Source organism: Canis lupus, chromosome 24, assembly GCF_048164855.1.
Source record: "Canis lupus baileyi chromosome 24, mCanLup2.hap1, whole genome shotgun sequence".
NCBI lineage: Eukaryota > Metazoa > Chordata > Mammalia > Carnivora > Canidae > Canis > Canis lupus.
In genome coordinates, this window is record NC_132861.1 from 31657965 (window position 1) to 31678174 (window position 20210).

The 20210-nt window shown below is 47.1% G+C and overlaps 1 protein-coding gene and 1 long non-coding RNA gene across 5 annotated transcripts in view; one reads left to right on the forward strand and one right to left on the reverse strand.

Annotated features, from left to right (window-relative positions):
- Positions 1-20210, reverse strand: part of SCARA3 (scavenger receptor class A member 3) — a 75708-nt gene that overhangs the window by 30518 nt on the left and 24980 nt on the right. For all 4 annotated transcript variants that reach the window (XR_012016488.1, XR_012016487.1, XM_072796179.1 and 1 more), the window contains 3 exons: positions 19389-19508; positions 15964-16062; positions 13576-14619 (listed from right to left, as the gene is read on the reverse strand). Coding sequence is in view for 2 of the 4 variants with exons in the window: in XM_072796179.1 (XP_072652280.1) it covers positions 13576-14619; positions 15964-16062; positions 19389-19508 (1263 nt within the window). In the remaining 2 variants the exon portion in view is untranslated. The remainder of the gene's footprint in view (positions 1-13575; positions 14620-15963; positions 16063-19388; positions 19509-20210) is intronic.
- LOC140615972 (uncharacterized) lies at positions 656-14238 on the forward strand. The gene is made up of 2 exons (XR_012016489.1): positions 656-3219; positions 10377-14238. It is a non-coding gene; the product is annotated as an uncharacterized lncRNA (long non-coding RNA).

The following is a 20210-nucleotide window of genomic DNA, read 5'->3' on the forward strand; positions in this document are numbered from 1 at the left end:
GCTGGTGCTCCCTGCTGCCCACCCTCCCCACCCCCTCAGCGCTCCCCACCCCTGCTGCTCCCTGTGTCTGCCTCCCGGTGTTTCTATGGAACAGTGTCGGTGAATACCAGCCTCTTAAGATCGAAACTGGGATCTAAACTGGGAACTGGAGCCCAGACAGAGTCAGCCCCCCTGAGGGCCAATAAAAACCTTCCAGCCATCCCCTGCCCCCGCCTGCCCCTGCCCACTTCCCCCACACGGGGGGCTGCGGCCCTGTGTGGGCTGGGTTCACGTGGCCTGCCAGCTGCACAGGCTGGATTCCGTCACCGGGCTGGCTGGCTGCGGAGGGGACCTGGCCTGGGAGCAGCCGGGAGGCAGGATCCGCTCTTCGGTCCTCAGAGGGCCTCCCCCAGCCCCTCACCCCACCCCGCAGCGAGGCAGCCAGAACCACCTGGTACAGGGCCTGGCAGGACTTGCCGGGAGCTGGCAAAGCCACGGCACCGGTCTTCACCCCAGCTCTGGCCTTGGCGCCCGAGCCAGCTGAGGTTGGAAAAGCAGAGCCATTCAGAGGTGGAGAGGCCCCTGGAGGCTTGCTGGGTGCCTGGGCGTCAGAGGGCCCTGGAGCAGTGCTGGCTGAGCTCCTGCCCACGCTGGAGCTCATGTCTCATTCATGAAATGGAGAGTTGCACTTGACAGTTCCGAAGGGCCCCTGTCGCTTCGCTACCCCTCTCCTCCTGCCTCCTCGGCCTGCTTCCTTGGGCTCACCCTCTGCCCGGTTCTCCAGCTCTCTCCTTACACTTACTTCCGCAGCTTCCACTCTTGTTCCCTGCACGGATGTGTCCACCGTCCCCATCTCCAACCTCGACTCAGGAAAAGCATGAGAAGTCTCATCTCATCTTGACAAGGTGACCCTGCTCTGAGCAGCCCCCAGGTCCAGCAGGGCCCCCTCACTCTCTCCCGTGCCACTGTCTTCATCAGGTGCCCACCCCTCTCTTGCCCACCGGGTGCAGCAGCTGACTGCGAGGACTGCTAAGGTCCTCTATGCCGGTAGCAAGGGAGAGAAGGCAGGGGGTAAAGGCCCTCTCTTCTGTGCCCCCCTCCAGTCCTTGCAGGTGCCTCTTCCTGGGGAAGCTCTTGGCGGCTTCCCTGGATGGGGAAGGCTGGGCGCCCACATGCCCGGGGAAAGGTGCATTCAGAAGCCTGGGTCACACTGCCCACCTCATTGCCCCAGGAGGCAGCAGCCTCCAGCATGAGTGGAAGGAGGACTTCAGAGGAAAAGAGAGACCTCCCTCTCTGTACCCCCAGTTCTGGCTGCCACCACCCACCACATCTCTGAGAACACAGAGGGAGGTCCTAGACAGTCACCGTGAGGACACTGGGGGCGGGGTGTGGCCTCCTCTGGGGCTACTAACAAGGCCTCCCTCACAGCCCACATCAGGGGCCGGTGGTTGGAGCCTGCCCCGTGGTGGCATACCTGTGCCATCCAGCCCCGGGCTCCCTCTCTGACTGCTCTGTGACCTGCCTCCTCTTGGAGAAGGATAGGGCAATGAAAGCAGGGAACAGGTGTCTACTGAGTCTCTCCCATGTCAACGCCACACACGGAGATTGTTGGCCCATTCTACAGAGGAGGAACGGTGGTGCAGAGGGTGGCAGCTTGCCCAAGATCATCAACTAACTGTAAGGGGGAGAGACCAGATTCAAAGCCAGGCCTGAAGCTCAGAAACCCAGGCTCCTTCCCCCTACCCTGCTTCTTCTGGTCCTCATCACACTGTGGCCAGGGCTCTGGGCTCCTTTCCCCCCACCTCCAGCCCCTCTTGGCCTCTGACGGCCAGGGCCTCCTGCCTAGTGCTGCCCAGAGGAGAGGGAGGGTCCACACGGAGTGGGGAAGGGGAACCCGAAGGTGAGCTGAGCCTCTGCAGGTCCCTCCTGGTCTGGCCATGAATCATGCTGTCGGAGGGGAGGGCCGGCGGGACCTGGGTCTAGCCTGGGAGGAAGTAAACAACCGTAGTTTAGTGGTTAGCTTTGGAGCCAGGAATGTGGACAGAGGCTGACCCAGGCACTCTGCGGGACAGGGTGCCCCTGACACAGCCCATAATCAGATCTTGGTATCGGTAGGGCTAAGGACGAAGGAGGGGAGGGCTGAATCGTGCTCTGGGCTGTGGGGGGACACTGAGCAGCGATGGCTGAGTTGGGGGGAGAGGCACGGAGTACCCTGCAGTTCTGGGGAGGCCCATAATTACTCAGGAAGCCAGAGACTATAATTAGGCCATCCTGGCCCATTAGGGTAGAGCCACAACTGACTGCATGTCTGGGACAAGTAGGTGGTCTCCCCCTGGTGTGCACAGGGAATGGGAGGAGGTAGTGGAGGGGTGTATGTGAGCAGAAGCACCAAGTCTGTCAGCACCCAACACTGCCCACCCAGGGGTGGGGTGGTGCGTGGGCAGGAGGGGCCCATGGTCTGCTCACGAACCAAAGCAGCAGGCCAGCTGGCAAGGATGGAAAGAAATAGAAACAGAAGGGGCGCCTCTCAGAAGACTGGTGCCATGGAAGGTACGCTAGCCTGGCCAAAGGGGTGGGGGGACCCGGGTTTGGGTCTCAGCTCTGGTATTCACAAACCGGATGGCTGGGGAAGTCTTTGTCCTTCCTGGCACCTCAGGGTTACTCTATTCAGTGAATATGTTGGCCTGGGTCAGGGACTGTCGATACCGATACCGGCTGTTGTTGCCTGAGGAACCTGGGGAAAAATGACAATGGACTTCTACTTCCGTGACGCGCTAGACCCCAGCGACCAAACTTCCCACTGAGAACAATCGGAATCATCAGATAAAGTAGCAAGACATCCTTCTGATGGCTTTGAAGAGAGATCAAAGGCCGGAATCAACCAAAATCACAGGGAGAAGGGAGACTCCTTAAAGCCTGGCATTCTTTGCCACTTTTCTTCTCAAGGGATCTGTCGATTAGTGATTAGTTTGGGCAGAGAAGCTGGGAAGCCAGAGAGAAGGCTGCAGCTGTCAGGCTGGGAAGTGGGGCAGACTTTCGGCAGCTTCGCTGGGGCTGGAGTGCAGGGCTGCCAAGATTCAGGAGGAAGGAGACTGTGCGTGTGTTTGCTGTAAGGACACAGGGCAGAGAAGTCGAACAGAGCACTCAGCTTCATTCAGCGGTGCTGGAGAGACAAGAATTGGAGTTCAAGAATGACAAGGTGGCAGCGCCCTAGTAAACAGTCCTCCAGGACCATGTACTGTAAGTACAAGGGCGTCAAAAATAGGCCAAGTGTTAGGGCACCCGGGTGGCTCAGTTGGTTAGGCATCCAGCTCATGATCTTAGAGTGGTGAGATCGAGCCCCACGTGGGGCTCTGTACTGGGCTTGGAGCCTGCTTAAGATTCTCTCTCTCCCTCTGCCCTTCCCTCCTCAAGCACGTGGCCTGTCTCTTTCAAAGAGAAAAAAGAAATAGGCCAAGTGTCACCTTTCTTGCCCACCCTCAGTCTCTAGCTTTGTTTATGCTTTCATTATGCATTCACTGAGCAAATGTTTCCTGAGTGCCTTCCAAGGGCAGGCACTCTGCTGGGTACTTGGTGAGTGAGACAAGGAGCCCATCATCAAGCAAATTAGATTTGGAATCACCCCTGAAATTAGGACACCCTTTTACATTTTGCAAAAACTTCTCTCTGGCTTCTCAGCTTCTTTGTCCATTGTTCATACCCATTATTGACAATGATATGGGATACAAGCAAGGTAGGTATTAATATTCCTATTTGTGGATGAGGAAAATGAATTGAAAGTAGCCAAGAGCCTTGTCCAAGGTCACGTGGCTAATAAGCAATGATGGTTTCCTGTCTCCAATTCTCAAGTAACATTCTTAGCATAGACACTGTCTATCATACACACAGAAATCATCCTACAGAGTAGGAAGAGAACTATCCTATGAGAGGCACAAACACTATGGAAGTATCCCAGGCTTTCTGTTGAGCAAATGGAGCTGAAGGAGTTCTCAAAGAACAGCTGGTCTTATCCTTCCACTTTCAGATAAAGAACAAAAATAAAAAATGGAGGCTTAAGAAGATTAAAAGATTCTGCCTAAAGAATCAGCAAATTAGAAGTCAGACTTCTTTCCCATGTAGTTTAAGAGTCCAGCCCTCAGTCAACATCTTCCACACTGACAAATATAAATTCCCATGACTCCTGTAGGCTTTTAGAATGAGGTTCCCCTCCAAGACTTTGAATATCATGTCTCCCTTTTCCATTCTGCCCCATACCCTACACCTAGGCAGGACCTGAGTGGAAGTCCTTTTTGGTATCTGCAAACTCATGCTCTGGATGTGTGCATCTTAGAGGCACAACAAGGGGTCAGAATTTAAAATCATAGTGTGACCTTGAGTTCATGGCTTAACCTTCCCCAGTCTCAGGTCACCTTTCTGTAAAATAAAGACACCAACTGCCTTGTCTACTATGCTAAGGTAGTTGTGTAGCTGAAATGAAATAAAGTGCATGAATGGGCTTTGTCATTGGGAAAGCTTTATATTTCATTTGTTCTTAGGCTCAATGCCACAAAAATACAAAATTACCAGAGAATGAACTGTGAGAACTACCTAGTAATGTCTTTGCTGGAAAAATGCATCCTAGAGCATGTATCCTAGAGATACATATTTTAGGTGAAATACTGTGGGGAGGCTTCAGTTACCCAAGAAACACTTGGTACCTGGGTTTGTTGCAAAAATAGGACAACAGGTAAACAAGACCTACCCCCACCCAACACCATCAATTTAGATTAAGTAAAAAAAAAAAATTAACCCTAGTGGCAGTAGAAATGCTCAATGATATAAAATAAAGGCAATATAGGTTTGAGATTAAATGGTTAAAGCAAAATAGAGAATCAGAGAGGTTGGTTCCAAGTCTGTGTTCTGCAGAGAGAACAGAGCTGTCTGGGGTTGTGGGGTCCTCCTTCCTTCCACCTTAGAGCTCCCTAGGTTAGTAGGCCCAGATGTTTGGCCCCTCAAATGTGAAGCATAAATTCTGGAACTGCCAGATCTCGGTGGCTAACTAATTATATTATCTAGAGCCAAGACTGGTTATATTTTCAGGTTGAATATTCTTCCCACAAAGACCTACGTTTCCTTGGGAAGGGCCCAGGGAGCCTGAGTGTAGCCGTCCAGATTCCTAGTATAAAGGAATCCTGATTAGGAGTCTTTTGGACTATTTTCCAAGAGAAAAACTGTTGGGAATACTGCTGTGAAGGAGTAGGATGAAAAAGTAATAGTATTTGTTAGGGATTGAATCGTGTCCCCTCAAAATTCATATTCTGAAGTCCTAACCCCTAATACCTTGGAATATGACCTTCCTTGGGGACAGGATCTTCATAGAATCAATTTCAAATGTGGCCACTAGGTAACCCCGAATCTGATATGACTGGTGTCCTTATGAAAAGGGGAAACTAGATACAGAGACAGACACGCACAAAGAGGAGATGAAGAGACAAGGAGAAGCCAGAGCCATCTATAAACCAAGGCTTGGAACAGAGCCTCAGAGCCCTCAGAAGGAATCAACCCTGCTGACACTTCAATCTCAGACTTCTGGCCTCCAGAGCTGTGAGACAGTACATTTCTGTTCTTTAAGCCTCCTGGTCTTTGGTACTTTGTAACAGCAACCTGAGCAGCTAATACAGGGCTTATTTTGTAATGAAGTTCTCATAAGCAGAAGCCATAGAGCATTTCAAGTAAATTGAAGGAGTGGGCAAGGGAACCCACCTTTGATATGGAATCTAGGGGTAAGCTGGGGATGGAGGTACCCCAAAGGGAAGAGGAGGCCAGCCTCTTGCTGGGGAAATTGATGGCTAGTAGACAGGACTAGACCACAGCAACTACACCGAGCAGCCTGCACTGTCACCAAGGAGCACGTTGCATTTGCTCAGATGCTTTTAGAGGGACAGGGTTTTATGTCCTTGGAGAAGGCCATTCAAGGCAGCTTGCAACTTTGGATCTGAACTTCCTCAAATCTGAATCCTGTGTCCATTCTTGATACCTGTGTGAGCTTGGCTAGACCTCCATGTAATATCCAGTACTTCAACTGTAGGCTTTTTGGGTTCACAATTTCAGGGCTCCTGGGAATGAAAGGAGATAATGTGTATGCCATATGCTTTCCCCAGGATCTTGGTATGTATTGCTCCCTCCACCTAGAACTCTTCTGCTCATCCCTGCTGACCCTGCTATGTCTGACTTATTCCTCTTTCTTTCTCAAGTCTGATGATTAATTTCATGTGTCAACTTGACTGGGCCATGGGATGCCCAGATATTTGGTCAAACATTATTCAGGGTATGCCTATGAGGGTTTTTTGGATGAACTTAATATTTGAATCAGTAGACTGAATAAATCCCCAATGCGGTTGGGCCTCATTCGATCGAAGGCCTTAATAGAATAAAAAGGCTAAAAGGGAAGTCCTCCTGCCTGACTGCTTCAAAATGGTACGTCAGCTCTTACCTACCTTTGGGTTTGAACTGAAATATTGGTTCTTCCTGGATCTTGAGCCTGCCAGCCTTCAGACTGCAACTACAGCATCAGCTTCCTCAGGTCTCAGACTTTTGGACTCAGACGAAATAAACATTGGCTCTCCTGCTTGCTGACTCACCCTGCAGATCTTGGGCTTTACTGGCTTCTATAATGTTTGAGCCAACTCCTTCAATTTGTTATAGTAAATCAATCAATCTCTCTTTTCAGAGATCCTAATGGACACAAGATATATATACTGTTTGTTGGTTCTGTTCTCTGGAGAACCCTGAATTAATATAAATTTTGGTACCAAGAATGATTCTAAAGGAACAGAATTTTAAAGATGAATTTTCTAAGTTGATCTAGGGTTTCTGCAGTTGACTCTCTGATCTAAGATTTAAAGATGCTAATGACTTTATTTCTAGTAGTAAAAAGAGCCTAAGAGTCCAAGGCATGATCTGACTGACAATAGAGATATGGAACGTACTGGGGACTTCTCATCAACCACTCATGAGAGGCAAGGATCTGGGTGACCATGTGTATGATACTTTCGAACATTTTTTTTTGTCAGAATAACAAGTATAATGAGATTGGTTGCTCCTAATGTTACTGGACAAAGTGGGGAAAGAAAAAGTTGAGCTTGGTGATTCAAATTCCCAGCTCAAGTGTCACATAAATGAACTGCAAGCTTCTAATTTTGCTCATATCTCCTGCAGCCATAGGGATAAGACTGCTGAATATCTAACTTACAACCTCAACCTGTGACTGGCTGAATTGCAATGCAGACTGAATTTCCAGCTTTCCAGGGTATCTACTATTAAAGTAAAGGTGTTGACTGGGAAGGAATGGGATCCTGTAAGTTGGAATGGGGATATGCGGGAAGATCTTGATGGACCCCTAAATTCTGATGAGTTATCTTTGACAGTGGAAGCTGTTTCTCCACCCCCAGCAGAATTGCCTCCTTGGGGCACCTGGGTGGCTCAGTCAGTTAGGCATCTGACTCTTGATTTCAGCTCAAGTCTTGATCTCAGGGTGGTGAGATCAAGCTCTGTATCAGGCTCCACATTCAGGGAGGAGTCTGAGATTCTCTCTCTCCTCTCCCTCTGCCCCTCCCTACCCCACACTTGCTCTCTCACTCTCTCTCTAAAACAATAAATAAATAAATCTTATAAAAAGGGGGCCTCTCAACTCCTGTCTGAAGCTTGCATTGCCTGAGAAGAGGGCAGTGGCCTCCTCTAAGGCACTGCCAAGCAAGACAATGCTGATTCCCCTGAGGATCCAGCCCCACCACTCCTCTTTGCTTCTAGACATATAACTAGACTCAGTTCTCAGCAGGACCCTAAAGGTGAGGTACAAAGTATGACCTATGAGGAGGTGCCCTATACTCCAAAAGAACTACCTGAGTTTTTTCTAATTCATACAGATAGCAATCTGGGAAGTATTTGTGATAATGGATACAAAAGATGTGGGATAATGGTGGAAGAAACATTAAAATTGCATTAGACAGAATTTATTTCTATGGGCTAACTAAGCAGATCTTTCTATTTAATGTTACATCTTGGGGAGTTAGAAAGGGTCTAACAGTTTGTTAGTAGTTTGTTTGGTGGGTTGGCTAAAACATAGGCCCAAGTTTGACCTACAGTGAATGAGTATGAAATTCTGGCTGTCCTTGATTTCATGTAAGAAAGGGATTCAAAAACAGGGAAGGTGGGATGTTGGAGTGTGTTTGTCATCTGAGACCCACTCACCCACCTTGGGAAGGTCCAGAAGACATGCCTCTTACCATGACTGTGAGAAATAAATCTGTGAACAGAGTCTTTGAATCCTTGAAGAGTTCTGTGATCATTCTTTGTAGGCCAGACCTTACAGGGGGAACCACAGTCACTGAACTGGGAAACCCAACCACAGTGAGAGTAATTGGATCCTGGAGTGGTGGATACCCAAAGGTGGCATTCAACTGCCTAAGGCAAGGACAGCATGGATACCATAATGGACAGCAGGGTCAATGCAGTGATCGGAATAGGCTGACACGCACAGACCTGTGGTGTTAGCTATGTGGTCATGATGTGCCTGGAAGTGAAATAGGTAGGAAGCCTAACAAATTCTTACTTGCTCTGTATAAGCAGAGAAGTTCTAGGTCAAGTGAACAAAAGTCTAGAATTATAAAAGCAGTCATGGCTCCTCAATCATTTCTCAGACTTGAGCCAATTTACAAACCCAGACTCCCTTAAATGAAGGGGAAGCTGGGTACCCATGAGGAAGGACCCCAGGATACTACCAAATATTTATACTGCTAATTTCTCCAGCCTTCCCTAAAGGGACCTATGGGGAAAAAGGAAATAATCAGCCCTTTGAGGGACTACTAGACACTGGCTCTGAATGGGCACTGATTCTGGAGACCCAAACAACACTGTGGTTCTCTTATCAGAGTAGGGCCTTATGGAGGTCAGGTGATCAATAGGGTTTTAACTCAGGTCCATCTCACAGGAGGCCCAGTGGATCCCTGAATCCACCCTGGGTTGTTTCCCCAGTTCTGGAATGTGTAATTGGAATAGACATACTGAAAATCTGGAGGAATCTCATGTGGGTTCCCTGATCTATGTATGGAGTAAGGGAAATTATGGTGGAGAAGGCCCAGAAGCACTGCTTCTACCTATGAAAATAGTAAACCAAAAGCAATCTCGCATTCCTGGAGGGACTGAAGAGATTAGTGCCCCATTAAGAACTTGAAATTGCCTATCTGGCCTGTGCAGAGGACAGGTGGACCTTGGAGAATGACAATGGATTTCTGTAAGATTAACCAGGTTATGACTCCAACAGTGGCTGCTCTATCAGATACACTTTCATTGCTTGGGAAAATTAACACATCCCCAGGTATGCAGCTATTGATTTGGCAAATGCTTTTTGTCCCCACCTGTTCATAAGGCCTACCAGGAGGTTGTTTCAATCTGGCAAGACCAGCAATACACCTTCACTGCCCTGCCTCAGGGCATCTCAATGCTCCAGCTCTATATCATACGTCAGTTCACAGAGAACTTGATCTCCTTTCTCTCCCACCAGATATCACTCTGGCCCACACATTGATGGTATTATATGGATTGAATTTAGTGAGGAGGTAAGTAGCAGCTCTCTATTTGTAGACATTTATGTGTCGGCGGTGTCGGGGGTGATAAATATGACAAATATTCAAGGCCCTTCTACCTCAATGAAATTTCTAGTAGTCCAGTGATGTGGGCATGTTAAGATACCCGTTCTAAGGTGAAGAATAAGCTGTTTTATTTGGCCCCTACAATTAAAAAAGAGGCACACTTTGTGGGCCTCTTTGGATTTTGGAGACAACATATATATATTCCTCACTTGGCTGTGTTACTCTGACCCATTTACTGAGTGACCTGCAAAGTTGCTGGGTTTGAGTGCCCAGAACAAGAAAAGCCTCTTCAACAGATCCAGGCTGCTGTGTAAGTGGCTTTGCCACTTGGGCCATATGATCTAGCAGATCCAATGATGCTTAAAATGGCAATGGCAGATAGGGATGCTGTTTGGGAACTTTGGCAGGCCCCTATAAGCTAACTGCACGATAGACCCTTGGGATTTTGAAGCAAAGCCAGGCCATCCTGTGTTTAACTACTCTCCTCTTGAGAAACAGCTCTTGGATTTTTATAGGGCTTACGTAAAGACTAGATGCTAGCCATTGGCCACCAAATTACCATGGGACCTGAGCTGCCCATCTTAAACTGGGTACTTTCTGACCCACCAACCTCTAAAGCTGGGCACACAGAGTCACATTCCATCCTCAAATGGAAGTGGTATATGTAATCAGGCCTGAGCTGGCCCTGAAGGCATAAGTAAGTTATAGGATAAAGTGGCCCAAATACCCATGGTCCTCACTCCTACTATACTACCTTCTCTCTCCCAGCCTGCACCTATTATGGGGAGTTCCGACCTGCTGACAGAAGAAGAGAAGATTCTGGCCTAGGATATGCAAGAATCACTTTGAAAGTGGACAGCTGCAACATCAGTCTCTCTTCAGGACAACCCTGAAGGACAGAGGTGACTCACAATCTTCCCAGTGGGCAGAACTTCCAGCAGTGTACCTGGCTGTTGTGCTTGCTTGGAAGAAGAATGGTCACACATGTGATTATAACTTGATTCATGGAGTCTGGCCAATGGTTTGGCTAGATAGTCAGGGACTCATAAGAAACACAATTGGAAAACTGGTTACAAGAAAATTTGGGGAAGAGGTGTGTGAATAGTCCTCTCTGAAGAGGCAAAAAAATTTGAAGATATTTGTGTCTTATGAATGTTCTCCAAAGGGGGAGCTGAGCAGAGGAGGATTCTAATAGTCAAGTGGATAGCATGACCTATTCTGTAGGATACCAGTCAGTCTTCTTCTCCAGCCACCCCTGTCATCGCCCAATGGGCTCATGAACAAAGTGGCCATACTGGCAGAGATGGAATTTGTGCATGGGGTCAGCAACATGGACTTCCAGTCTCCAAGGCCAAAGCTATGGCTACTGCCCAGTGCCTAATCTTCCAACAACAGAGACCACCAGCAAATCCCCAATATGGTACCATTCCACAGGGTCATAAGCCAGCTACCTCGTAGCAGGTTAATTAACTGGACCATTTCTGTTATGGAAGGAGCAGTGTTTTGTTCTTGCTGGAATAGAAACTTACTCTGGATACACATTTGCCCGCCTTGCAAGAAATGCTTGAGCCAGAAAATACCATGGAGAATGCATTATCCATCATCATGGTATTCCATGGTTTTCCAACATAGCATTGCTCATGATCAAGGAAATCACTTCACAGCAAACGAAGTGCAACAATGGGCCCATGATCACGGAATTCACTGGTGTTATCATGGTCCCCCCCATCTTGAAACAGCTTGCTTTACAGAGGTTGAAATGGCCTTTTGAAAACTCAGTTCCAGTGCTAGCTAGGTGGCAATATCTTGCATGGTTGTATGTGGTCTGAATCAGTGTCCAGTGTGTATAGTGCTGTTCGGCTGATAGCCAGGATTCACTGGTCCTGGGATCAAGGGTTGGAGATGGGAAAGACATCAGCCACTATCACCCCTAGCGGCCCGCTAGCAAAATGTTTGCTCCTTATTCCCACAACCTTATGCTATGCTGGCTTAGAGATCTTAGCTCCAAAGGAAGGAATGTTTCTGCCAGGGGATACAACAATGACTCCATTGAACTGCAAATTAAGACCGCTGCCTGGTCACTTTGGGCTTCTCATGCCTCTGAATTAATAGGCAAAGGAGTTATTGTGCTGATTGAGGTGACTGATCCTGACTACCAAGAAGAAACACTACTCTACAATAGAGGTTAGGGAGAGCATGTCTGAAATTCAGAAGATCCTACAGGGTGTCTCTCGGTGCTACCATGCCCTGAAATAAATTCAGTGGAAAACTACAACATCCCAATCCAATGTAGGAAGGACTAGTAATGGCCCTCCAGGAATGAAGGTTTGGATCACCCTACTAGGTAAAGAATAACTAACAACTAGCTAAGTTGCTTGCCAAGGGCAAAGAAAATGCAGATGGGCAGTGGAAGAAGGTAGTTATACATACCAGCTATGACCATGTGACCCATTACATTACAAAAATAAGGACTGTACTTGTCAAGAGTATTTCCTCCTTGATGTGTTATAAATATATAAATATATATACAGTAAATATCTTCACTTTCTTCCCTCTCTTACCCTCTTATCATGTAACAAAACATAAAATATATTGACTTCATATCACAGTGTTTTAATATTGTTAACTTTATATCATAGTATTTAAATTATGAGATATTAAAGGGAAGAGTAAATAGCTCTCAAGGACTTTACCTTCTCTTCTGGGGAAGGGGTTAGTGTGGCTTTGGTTGTACACAGGATACTCGCATCATGAGCATTAGGGAGAATTGTAGCCTTGTTATGATCTTCATTTGGGAATTAAATAGGAGTTAAAGAGATGTGTATGGATGCCCAGTTGACTTATGATGGTTAATTTTATGTGTCAACTTGACTGGACCACAGAATGGCCAGACATTTGGCCAAACATTATTCTGGATGTGTCTGTAGGGGCGTTTATAGATGGAATTAACATTTAAATTGGTACTGAGTAAAGCACATTGCTCTTCCCAGTGTGGTGGGCCTCATCTGATCAGTGAAGACCACAATAGAATAAAAGGCTGACCCTCCCCTATGTAAGAGAGAATTCTCCTGCCTGGTCACTTTCGAACTGACCCATCATCTCTTACTGTTCTACAGTAGCTTCTGGTCTTCCAACTCAAACTAGAACATCAGCTGAGCAGATTATGGACTTGCCAGCCTCCATAATTACATGAGCCAATTTTTAAAATAATTTCTCTCTCTCTTATTGGTTCTGTTTTTCTGGTGAACCCTATCTAAGGCAGGGGTGAGGTGAGAGGAGAAGAGAGCCTCAGAGTGATGGGCATCTGAGGGGCAGATGGCTGAGTGCACCAGTGATGGAGTGGGAAGGGAGAAAATGAGATAAAAGAGTTTCCAAGACGAGGTCTCCCTATTTCTCTGTGTGGACCCAATCACACAAATTGACATATGAAAATCCAGATTTGCATGGCAGGCAAAGTTAGGAGCCATAGCATCTTTACAAAAGAGGTCTATAAGTACAGTAGTTCTCCCTTATTCCTGGTGGATACGTTCTAAGACCCCCATATATAGCCTGTTTTTTCCTATAGATACTTCCCTGTGATAAAGTTTATTTATAAATTAGGCATTATATGAATGTTGTCTCTCTCTCTCTAAATATCTATCACACTGCATCTGCCCTTCTTGTGATGACATGAGGTGATAAAATGCCTAAGAGGTGAGATGAAGTGAGGTGAAGGACAAAGGCGTTGTGACATACGTTAGGCTACCATTGACCTTCTGACTATACTTCACTAGGAGAAAATTGAAACCACAGATAAAGGGGGCGGGCTACTGTGTTTTTTAAAGCTTCCAGTTGCCTTAGGCATTTGCGACAGGATTGTATGAGCCTACCAGGACTTTTGCCTGAAACCAGGTATTTCTGTGTCGGGCAAGATCACCACGGTCCTCTGGGAGCTCTGTAGCAGGTGTGGCCGAGGTCTGGCCCTTACCTCTAAGGATGGTGACGTTGCGAAGGATTTCTCCATGCTGCGTGTCCACAGCCTTCATCTCCTCCACGATCATGGAGAGGTTGCGGACGTTGAAGTCCAGCCGTGCACTGAGCAGACTGAAGCGCTCCCGGAGCAGGTCCGTGGTGCCCAGCATGAGGGAGACGGACTTGTTCAGGTAGTAGAGCTCCTCGGCGTGTGTGTGGAAGCCTAGCGTGCAAGAGAGCCTCACATCATCCAGGTACTTGAGCATGCTGTGCACATGGTTGTCGGTGGCATTGATGTTGGTGAAGATGGTGCCGATCTCGATCTCATGTGAAGCCATGCGTCCTTCTAGCGTCTCGAACCTCTCCACCGTGCGGTTCTGGGCATAGCGAGTGTGGTACTGCAGATCGTGCATATTCTCCTCGTGGTCATCCAGGAAGGACGAGATGTTATCCAGCTGCAGCTGCAGGCCCATGACCTGCAGCACCAGGTCATGCATGCTCTCGGCATTCTGACTGATGCGTTGCGAGGAGACCCCCAGGATGGCCTGGATGTTCTTGACGGCTTCTCCAGTCTTGGCTGAGGTGGTGCGCAGGTTGCTGAAGAGCCGGGTGTAGTTTTGCCAGTCGGTGACAATCTTCTGGAGGGTCAGGGTCTCCTCATCAGTTTTTCGCCGGATCCCATGGATCCACTCTGAAGTCTGCCCCACAGTGAAGTTGATCTGGTGGACTGTAGCCTTGACATCATAGCAGTCCTGGGTGAGGTCCTTCAGAGAGAGGTCCAGGCCAGCTGTGGTGGCCTGCCAGCCTCTCACCTGGGCGAGAAACAGCCCCAGGGACTGGTTGACCTGGTGGATGGAGAAGGAACAATTGCCCATCTCCTGGGAGATTTGACTGCTGGTGGTGGAGAGCAGCTCATGGGTCTGAGAGGTCTGGTCCAGCTGGACCTCCTGGGCCAGAAGCATCTTCTGAATTCCCTCCAGCTCTTCCTGCAGTTTTCTGATCTCCTTCTCCAGCTGCCCAGACTCATGGCAGAAAGAACAGTTGTTTGGGGCTTTCAGATCTTCAGGAGAAAGGGACAACAGTTTGAGTTGCTGAAGGCTCATGGGACAAAAGTTGCTTCTTTACATATTTCAGAACATAATGAATTGTCAAGTGGCTTCCCAATCCCTCTTCCTATCCTAAGTCTGCTAGGAAATCCTTTTTGGAAAAGCCTTACCATCTCTCTGAAATATTATTTTTTACCAAATATCTTTACTATGACCCGAAATGTAAAATTTGGGATATTTTTTCCATCTTGCCACCAAATTCTCGAGAATATATCTTCATAACTCTTTGAAGGTGCCAAGGACCACCCATTTACACTTTATCTTAAGATTTCTCCAATTATCTTTATATTTGTTATCAATACACTTATGGGGAAAAGATAGTGTGGGGATTATTTCCCCCTGTGACAGATGAGAAATAAGGCACAAAGAAGAGGCTTGCCAAATATCACTCAGATAGTATTTTCCCTTTCCATCAGGGCAGACAACCTCTACCCCTTCTATTATCGCATCTTCTGTCTCAGTCTCAGAAAGAGAAGGTCCCTGGTGAAAGCAGGAGATAGAGAGCATTAGGAGTTGTGTACACTTTAAGGCAATAGTGAGGAAAGGGTAAACTCGTCAAGAGGCTTTGGAAGATCTTAAAAATAATTTCTAGGGTGGCTCAGCGGTTTAGCGCCTGCCTTTGGCCCAGGGCATGATCCTGGAGTCCTGGGATCGAGTCCCTCGTGGGGCTCCCTGCATGGAGCCTGCTTCTCCCTCTCCTGTGTCTCTGCCTCTCTCTCTTTCTCCCTCTCTCTCTCTCTGTGTCTCTCATGAATAAATAAATAAAATCTTTAAAAAAAAATAACTTCTGGGTGGCTAAGTCAATTAAGCATCTGACTCCTGATTTTGGCTCAGGTTATGATCTCAGGGTGCTGGGATAGAGGACAGAGTGCCACGTTGGATCCCTGCTCAGCAGGGAGTCTGCTTGTCTCCCTCTGTCTCTCTGCCCCTCCCCTGCTTGCCCTTGTGCTCTTTTTCACTCTCAGATAAATAGATATTTAAAAAATAATAATCATCTCAGATACATGAGAATGACTGAGAAATGGACTGTCTTTGGGTTCCTCCTCTACCTGTAGGCTCAGGCTAGATCTGTACCACACACAGAACCCCTGGCCCCAGTGTTGGGTGAATCCCAGGGCAGCAGCCCCCTTTGGGTGGACAGGAATGCAGGGAGCCATACATAGCTGTCCTTCCCTTGTGCCTAGAAGGTTGGTTGCCTTACTCCAGGGCACCATAGCCCAGGGGAGAACACTCACCCATCCCTCATTAATACGGTCTTCTATCACAGTCATGAGCACATCTGGACACTGAACACTTACCCAGTCCTTGGAGATTTTCCTGCATAGACATAAGCTTCTTGTCATAAATGGCCTGGGCCAAGGAGATGTCTTCTGAGAGAGAGTCCACTTTCCTGAAAACTATATGGAAATATAGATGAGGAACTGGGGCAGGGCCTTAGCTCAGAGAAACAGCAGTTGTTTGTTGAGAAGGTAATTTTATCAGCCTCCCTGCAAACAAAACCATTAATCCTTCCATGGGCCTTTTCAGTGGTGGTAAAGGAAGGTGCTTCTTATGGCCAGAGTTTGTCATATATCCCTTAAAAATCTGTATCTATACCTCTTTAAATATCTCCCTTAAGTGTTTATATGTATGTATGCATATGCTTGTGTGTATGTATATATATATGTACTTAGAGTTTATGGTATTTATTATTCCATTTGAGCCTCCTTCAAATTAAAATTCCTTATATAGATAGAGGAACAGGGGTGTAGAGAGACTGAATGACTTTGATTCCTACTCTAAGGCTTTATAAAATCTATCTCCAAGCCAATAGGCTCATTCATATAATTCACCCTGTTCATTTCCTCACTGTGCATTTCATGATCTGCAATTATGTGTTAATGTCTGTTTACTCTTTTCCTTACTTTTTAGATCTTATTTTTTCACATCTTTTCAAAACTGTGTCTCATGATGTATACTAGAAAGAGTATACATGTGTAATTTATAAACAGATACATATATTTTGCAGGTGTGAGATTATCATTTTTTCTTTCCCAATATTTAAGTATAAAAATTTTCAGAGTAATCAAAGGACTTGTACAGTGAATATCCTACCTGTACAGTAAGTACTCGTGTATCTACTACTTAAATTCTATAATTAACACTTTATGATATTTACTTTATTATACTTCGGTTTATTTTTACTTTTTAGCCATTCATCAACCCATCTAGTTTTCTGATGCATTTTAAATCAAATTTTTCACTGATGGGGTGCACAGTCAAAAAAAAAGTTAATAGATTACTGCTCTAGACCAAGGGTCAGCAAATCAGGATCTGCATGTTTAATCTAAACCAATGTCACTTTGTTGCAACAAAGCCATCTCCATTCATTTATGTCTCTGGCTGCTTTTGCTCTATAATGGCAGAGTGATTTTGACAAAGACCATGTGTGGCCCATAAATCTTAAAATATCTACTACCTAGCCCTTTACAGAAAGTTTACCAAACCTTGCTCTAGATGATAAGCTCCATAAAGACAAAGCCCAAGTTTTATTAGGCAGTATATGCCCAGTACAGTTCTTGGCTTATAGGATGGAATGCAACAGATAATTAAACAAGTCCCTATGAGGAAGATTGATTTTGCTCAATACTCCTGACTTTATCCATGGTCCTGACCATAACACCATGACTAGGACTTTCCACATATATACTTACAAATCTCTAGTCATTCATTTGATGAATATTATTGAGCACCTACCAACCAGGCCGGATTGGTGCCAGCTCTGCTCTAGGGACTTGGGATAGCCAGGCTACAGGCAAAAGCAAAAAGGAAACCTAAACTTCCCCCTAGATTCCCCGAATTCACTCCTCACCCCCAATTATTATGATCTTCTGTTCATTGTCTCAGGATCTTAGGGCAAATCATTTCACCTTCCCAGATATGGAGAATGAGGCCTGCCTCCCATTTTGGGGCTTGTTGAGATGATTCATGGATATCATGTACACAACAGTGCCCGGCACCTGGTGAGCACCTGGTAACTCTCCATACCCTCTGAAGCGGATCAGTGCCTCTGTTCCTCGCTGGGCTCAAGTGTTCCTCTCTGGAGCTTTATTAATAGTCCTGCAGGTGCTGCAAGCGGAGGCCCTATGAGGCCTGATCCAGAACCTCTGGAAGTTCTCTGACGTCCAGTTTGCTACCTCAGAATTATGGACAGCCACTGTCCTTCCTTGCTTGGATTTTGGCCGCTTTCTGAGAAGCCAAGCCCCATGAAGTGATGATTTAGTGGAGAGGTGGGGCTGAACAGGGTGAGTGGCTTTGAAAGTTCTTGAAATCAATGGTCCTCAAATCTGGCTGCACACTGGAATCACCGAGGAGTTTCTCTAGATTAGTAAGGCTGGGTCCTACCCAGAGATTATTATTTCATTCATCTGGAGCCACGAGCTCTGGCACTGTCATTTATTTTATTTTATTTTTTAAGATTTTATTTATTTATTCATTCATGAGACACACACACACACACACGAGAGGCAGAGACACAGGCAGAGAGAGAAGCAGGCTCCATGCAGGGAGTCCGACATGGGACTCGATCCCAAGACTCCAGGATCACTCCCTGGGCCAAAGGCAGGCACTCAACTGCTGAGCCACCCAGGCGTCCCTGGCACTGTCATTTAAAAGCTCTCTGAGGGATTCCAACGTGCAGACAAAATCAAGAACCGCTCCCTCTGATGGTGAAATGTAAGGGACTCATCTTGGGGTTCCTATCACCCGGCACAAAATAGGTACTTGGCTTGTGTTGGATTAAGTAGCACCTTCAGGACTCCTGGAACATGACTGGAGTGTCTATTCAAGTCATTAGCATGCTGGCCTTTTGCCCTCAAGCCAAGAAGGCCAGTTGCTGAATATCTCCAGCCAGGCCTAGGACCGGGTGTCTCCTTTCAGGGAGGTGCTCATCATCAGGGTTATACAAGTACAGAGTGGCACCTAGACTGAGGCTTACCTCCCCCCGCCTTCCTCACTTGTCTCACCAAGTCCCGGCCTTGTCCCTGGCATCTAGTCCATTGGAACAAATAAACCTACTGGCCTCCTTTAGTAAAGACATCTGGATTTTTAAAATCTGAAGCCGAGTGGAAGGGGACTGCAGCCAGAAGGCATCAAATTTGTTTCCCTCTGTTTACCATCATCTATTAGCATCCAGAAGGCAGAGGCTGCCCAAACCTGACTACATGCCATCATCTGGCTTGGCTACCATAGTCATACAACTGTGGTGTGTGTGAGAGCCACCACACTCCAGGTCCCTGGGCTGCTTTAACAAGCAAGGACCAAGTGAGACTCAGGAATCTGCATTTTAGCAAATACTGGGGATGATCTTGAAGCAGGCAGGCATCCAACCTCATTTGCAAAACACTCACAAAGACCATAGAAGGGGCTTAGAAATTGCCCCATCCAGTGATCTCAGCCGTGGATATACATTATCTGGGGTGTGGCTCAGGCATCCGTATTTTTTTAAATCTCCCAGATGATCCTAACACGTTGCCGAAACTGGGAACCACTGAGCTGGTCCTGTCCTCTCATTTTACCAGCAAGAAAACAGAGCTCCAGAGAGGGGAAGTGCCTTGCTCAAAGTCACACAGCTACTTACTGGCCGGAAATCAGAGGCCAGTCTTGGAAGTCTGAAACAAGTATGAAGATTCCCTCACCAGGAAGATGCTGGACTATCCAGATGCTGCTGGGAGCCTGCACTCACCCAGAGAGGCTAGCACAGCCACGGCCACCAGGAGCAGGGCCAGGAAGAGGTAAAGAATCCGCACCGATGTGTGCAAAGACAGGTTCTTCTGACAGCGGCTGCAGCGGGGCCCTGGCCGGCCTGTTGGGAGACAAAGGAGACCGCTGGCTGAGGCTGCAGGTGAAGGGTCAGTTCCATATCCCTGCTCTGAACTGTCTCATCACATATCAAACCAGCCTCAGAAAGGGAGCTGTTCTCCCATCCACATGTCTACCATCTCACTGTTTTCTCTAGGTCCTCAAGTTTTTAACAATAGAAGAGAGCAGAGTCGGGGTCTTCAAAGAACACCTCCATCACTGCCATCATTCTCTCTTAGCCCAACATCAATCAGCCGGTGGTGTAGGGAAACACCTCTTCCTGATACACTGGCCTTAAGATGGTCCATGATATGGGGCAGCCAGCCTTGTTTCACCACTGGGTGACCAACTTGTTTCAGTTGGCCTAGGACTTTCTAGGCTGTAGTACTGAGTCTCCCATCGTGGGAATGTTGCAACATGGTACAAGCCAGTCACACACCCTGGGAAACCCCTCAGTCCCTAAACTTCTCAGGTGACAAGCAATTCTCCTGGAAATGGAACAAAAGGTTCCAGCCCACCAGTTGGGTCCCTGGTATGGAAGAAGAAGGGAGCCTGGTATTCCTGGCTCCTCTTGCAAGTGACCAATGTCCAGTGGCAAAGCAATGATGTTGCCACTTGTGAAATTTCTAAGGCAGATTTGACTTCAGCTGCACATTATGAGTACTAGGAATGTTTAAAAATCCTTATGCCCCTTTCACACTCCGGA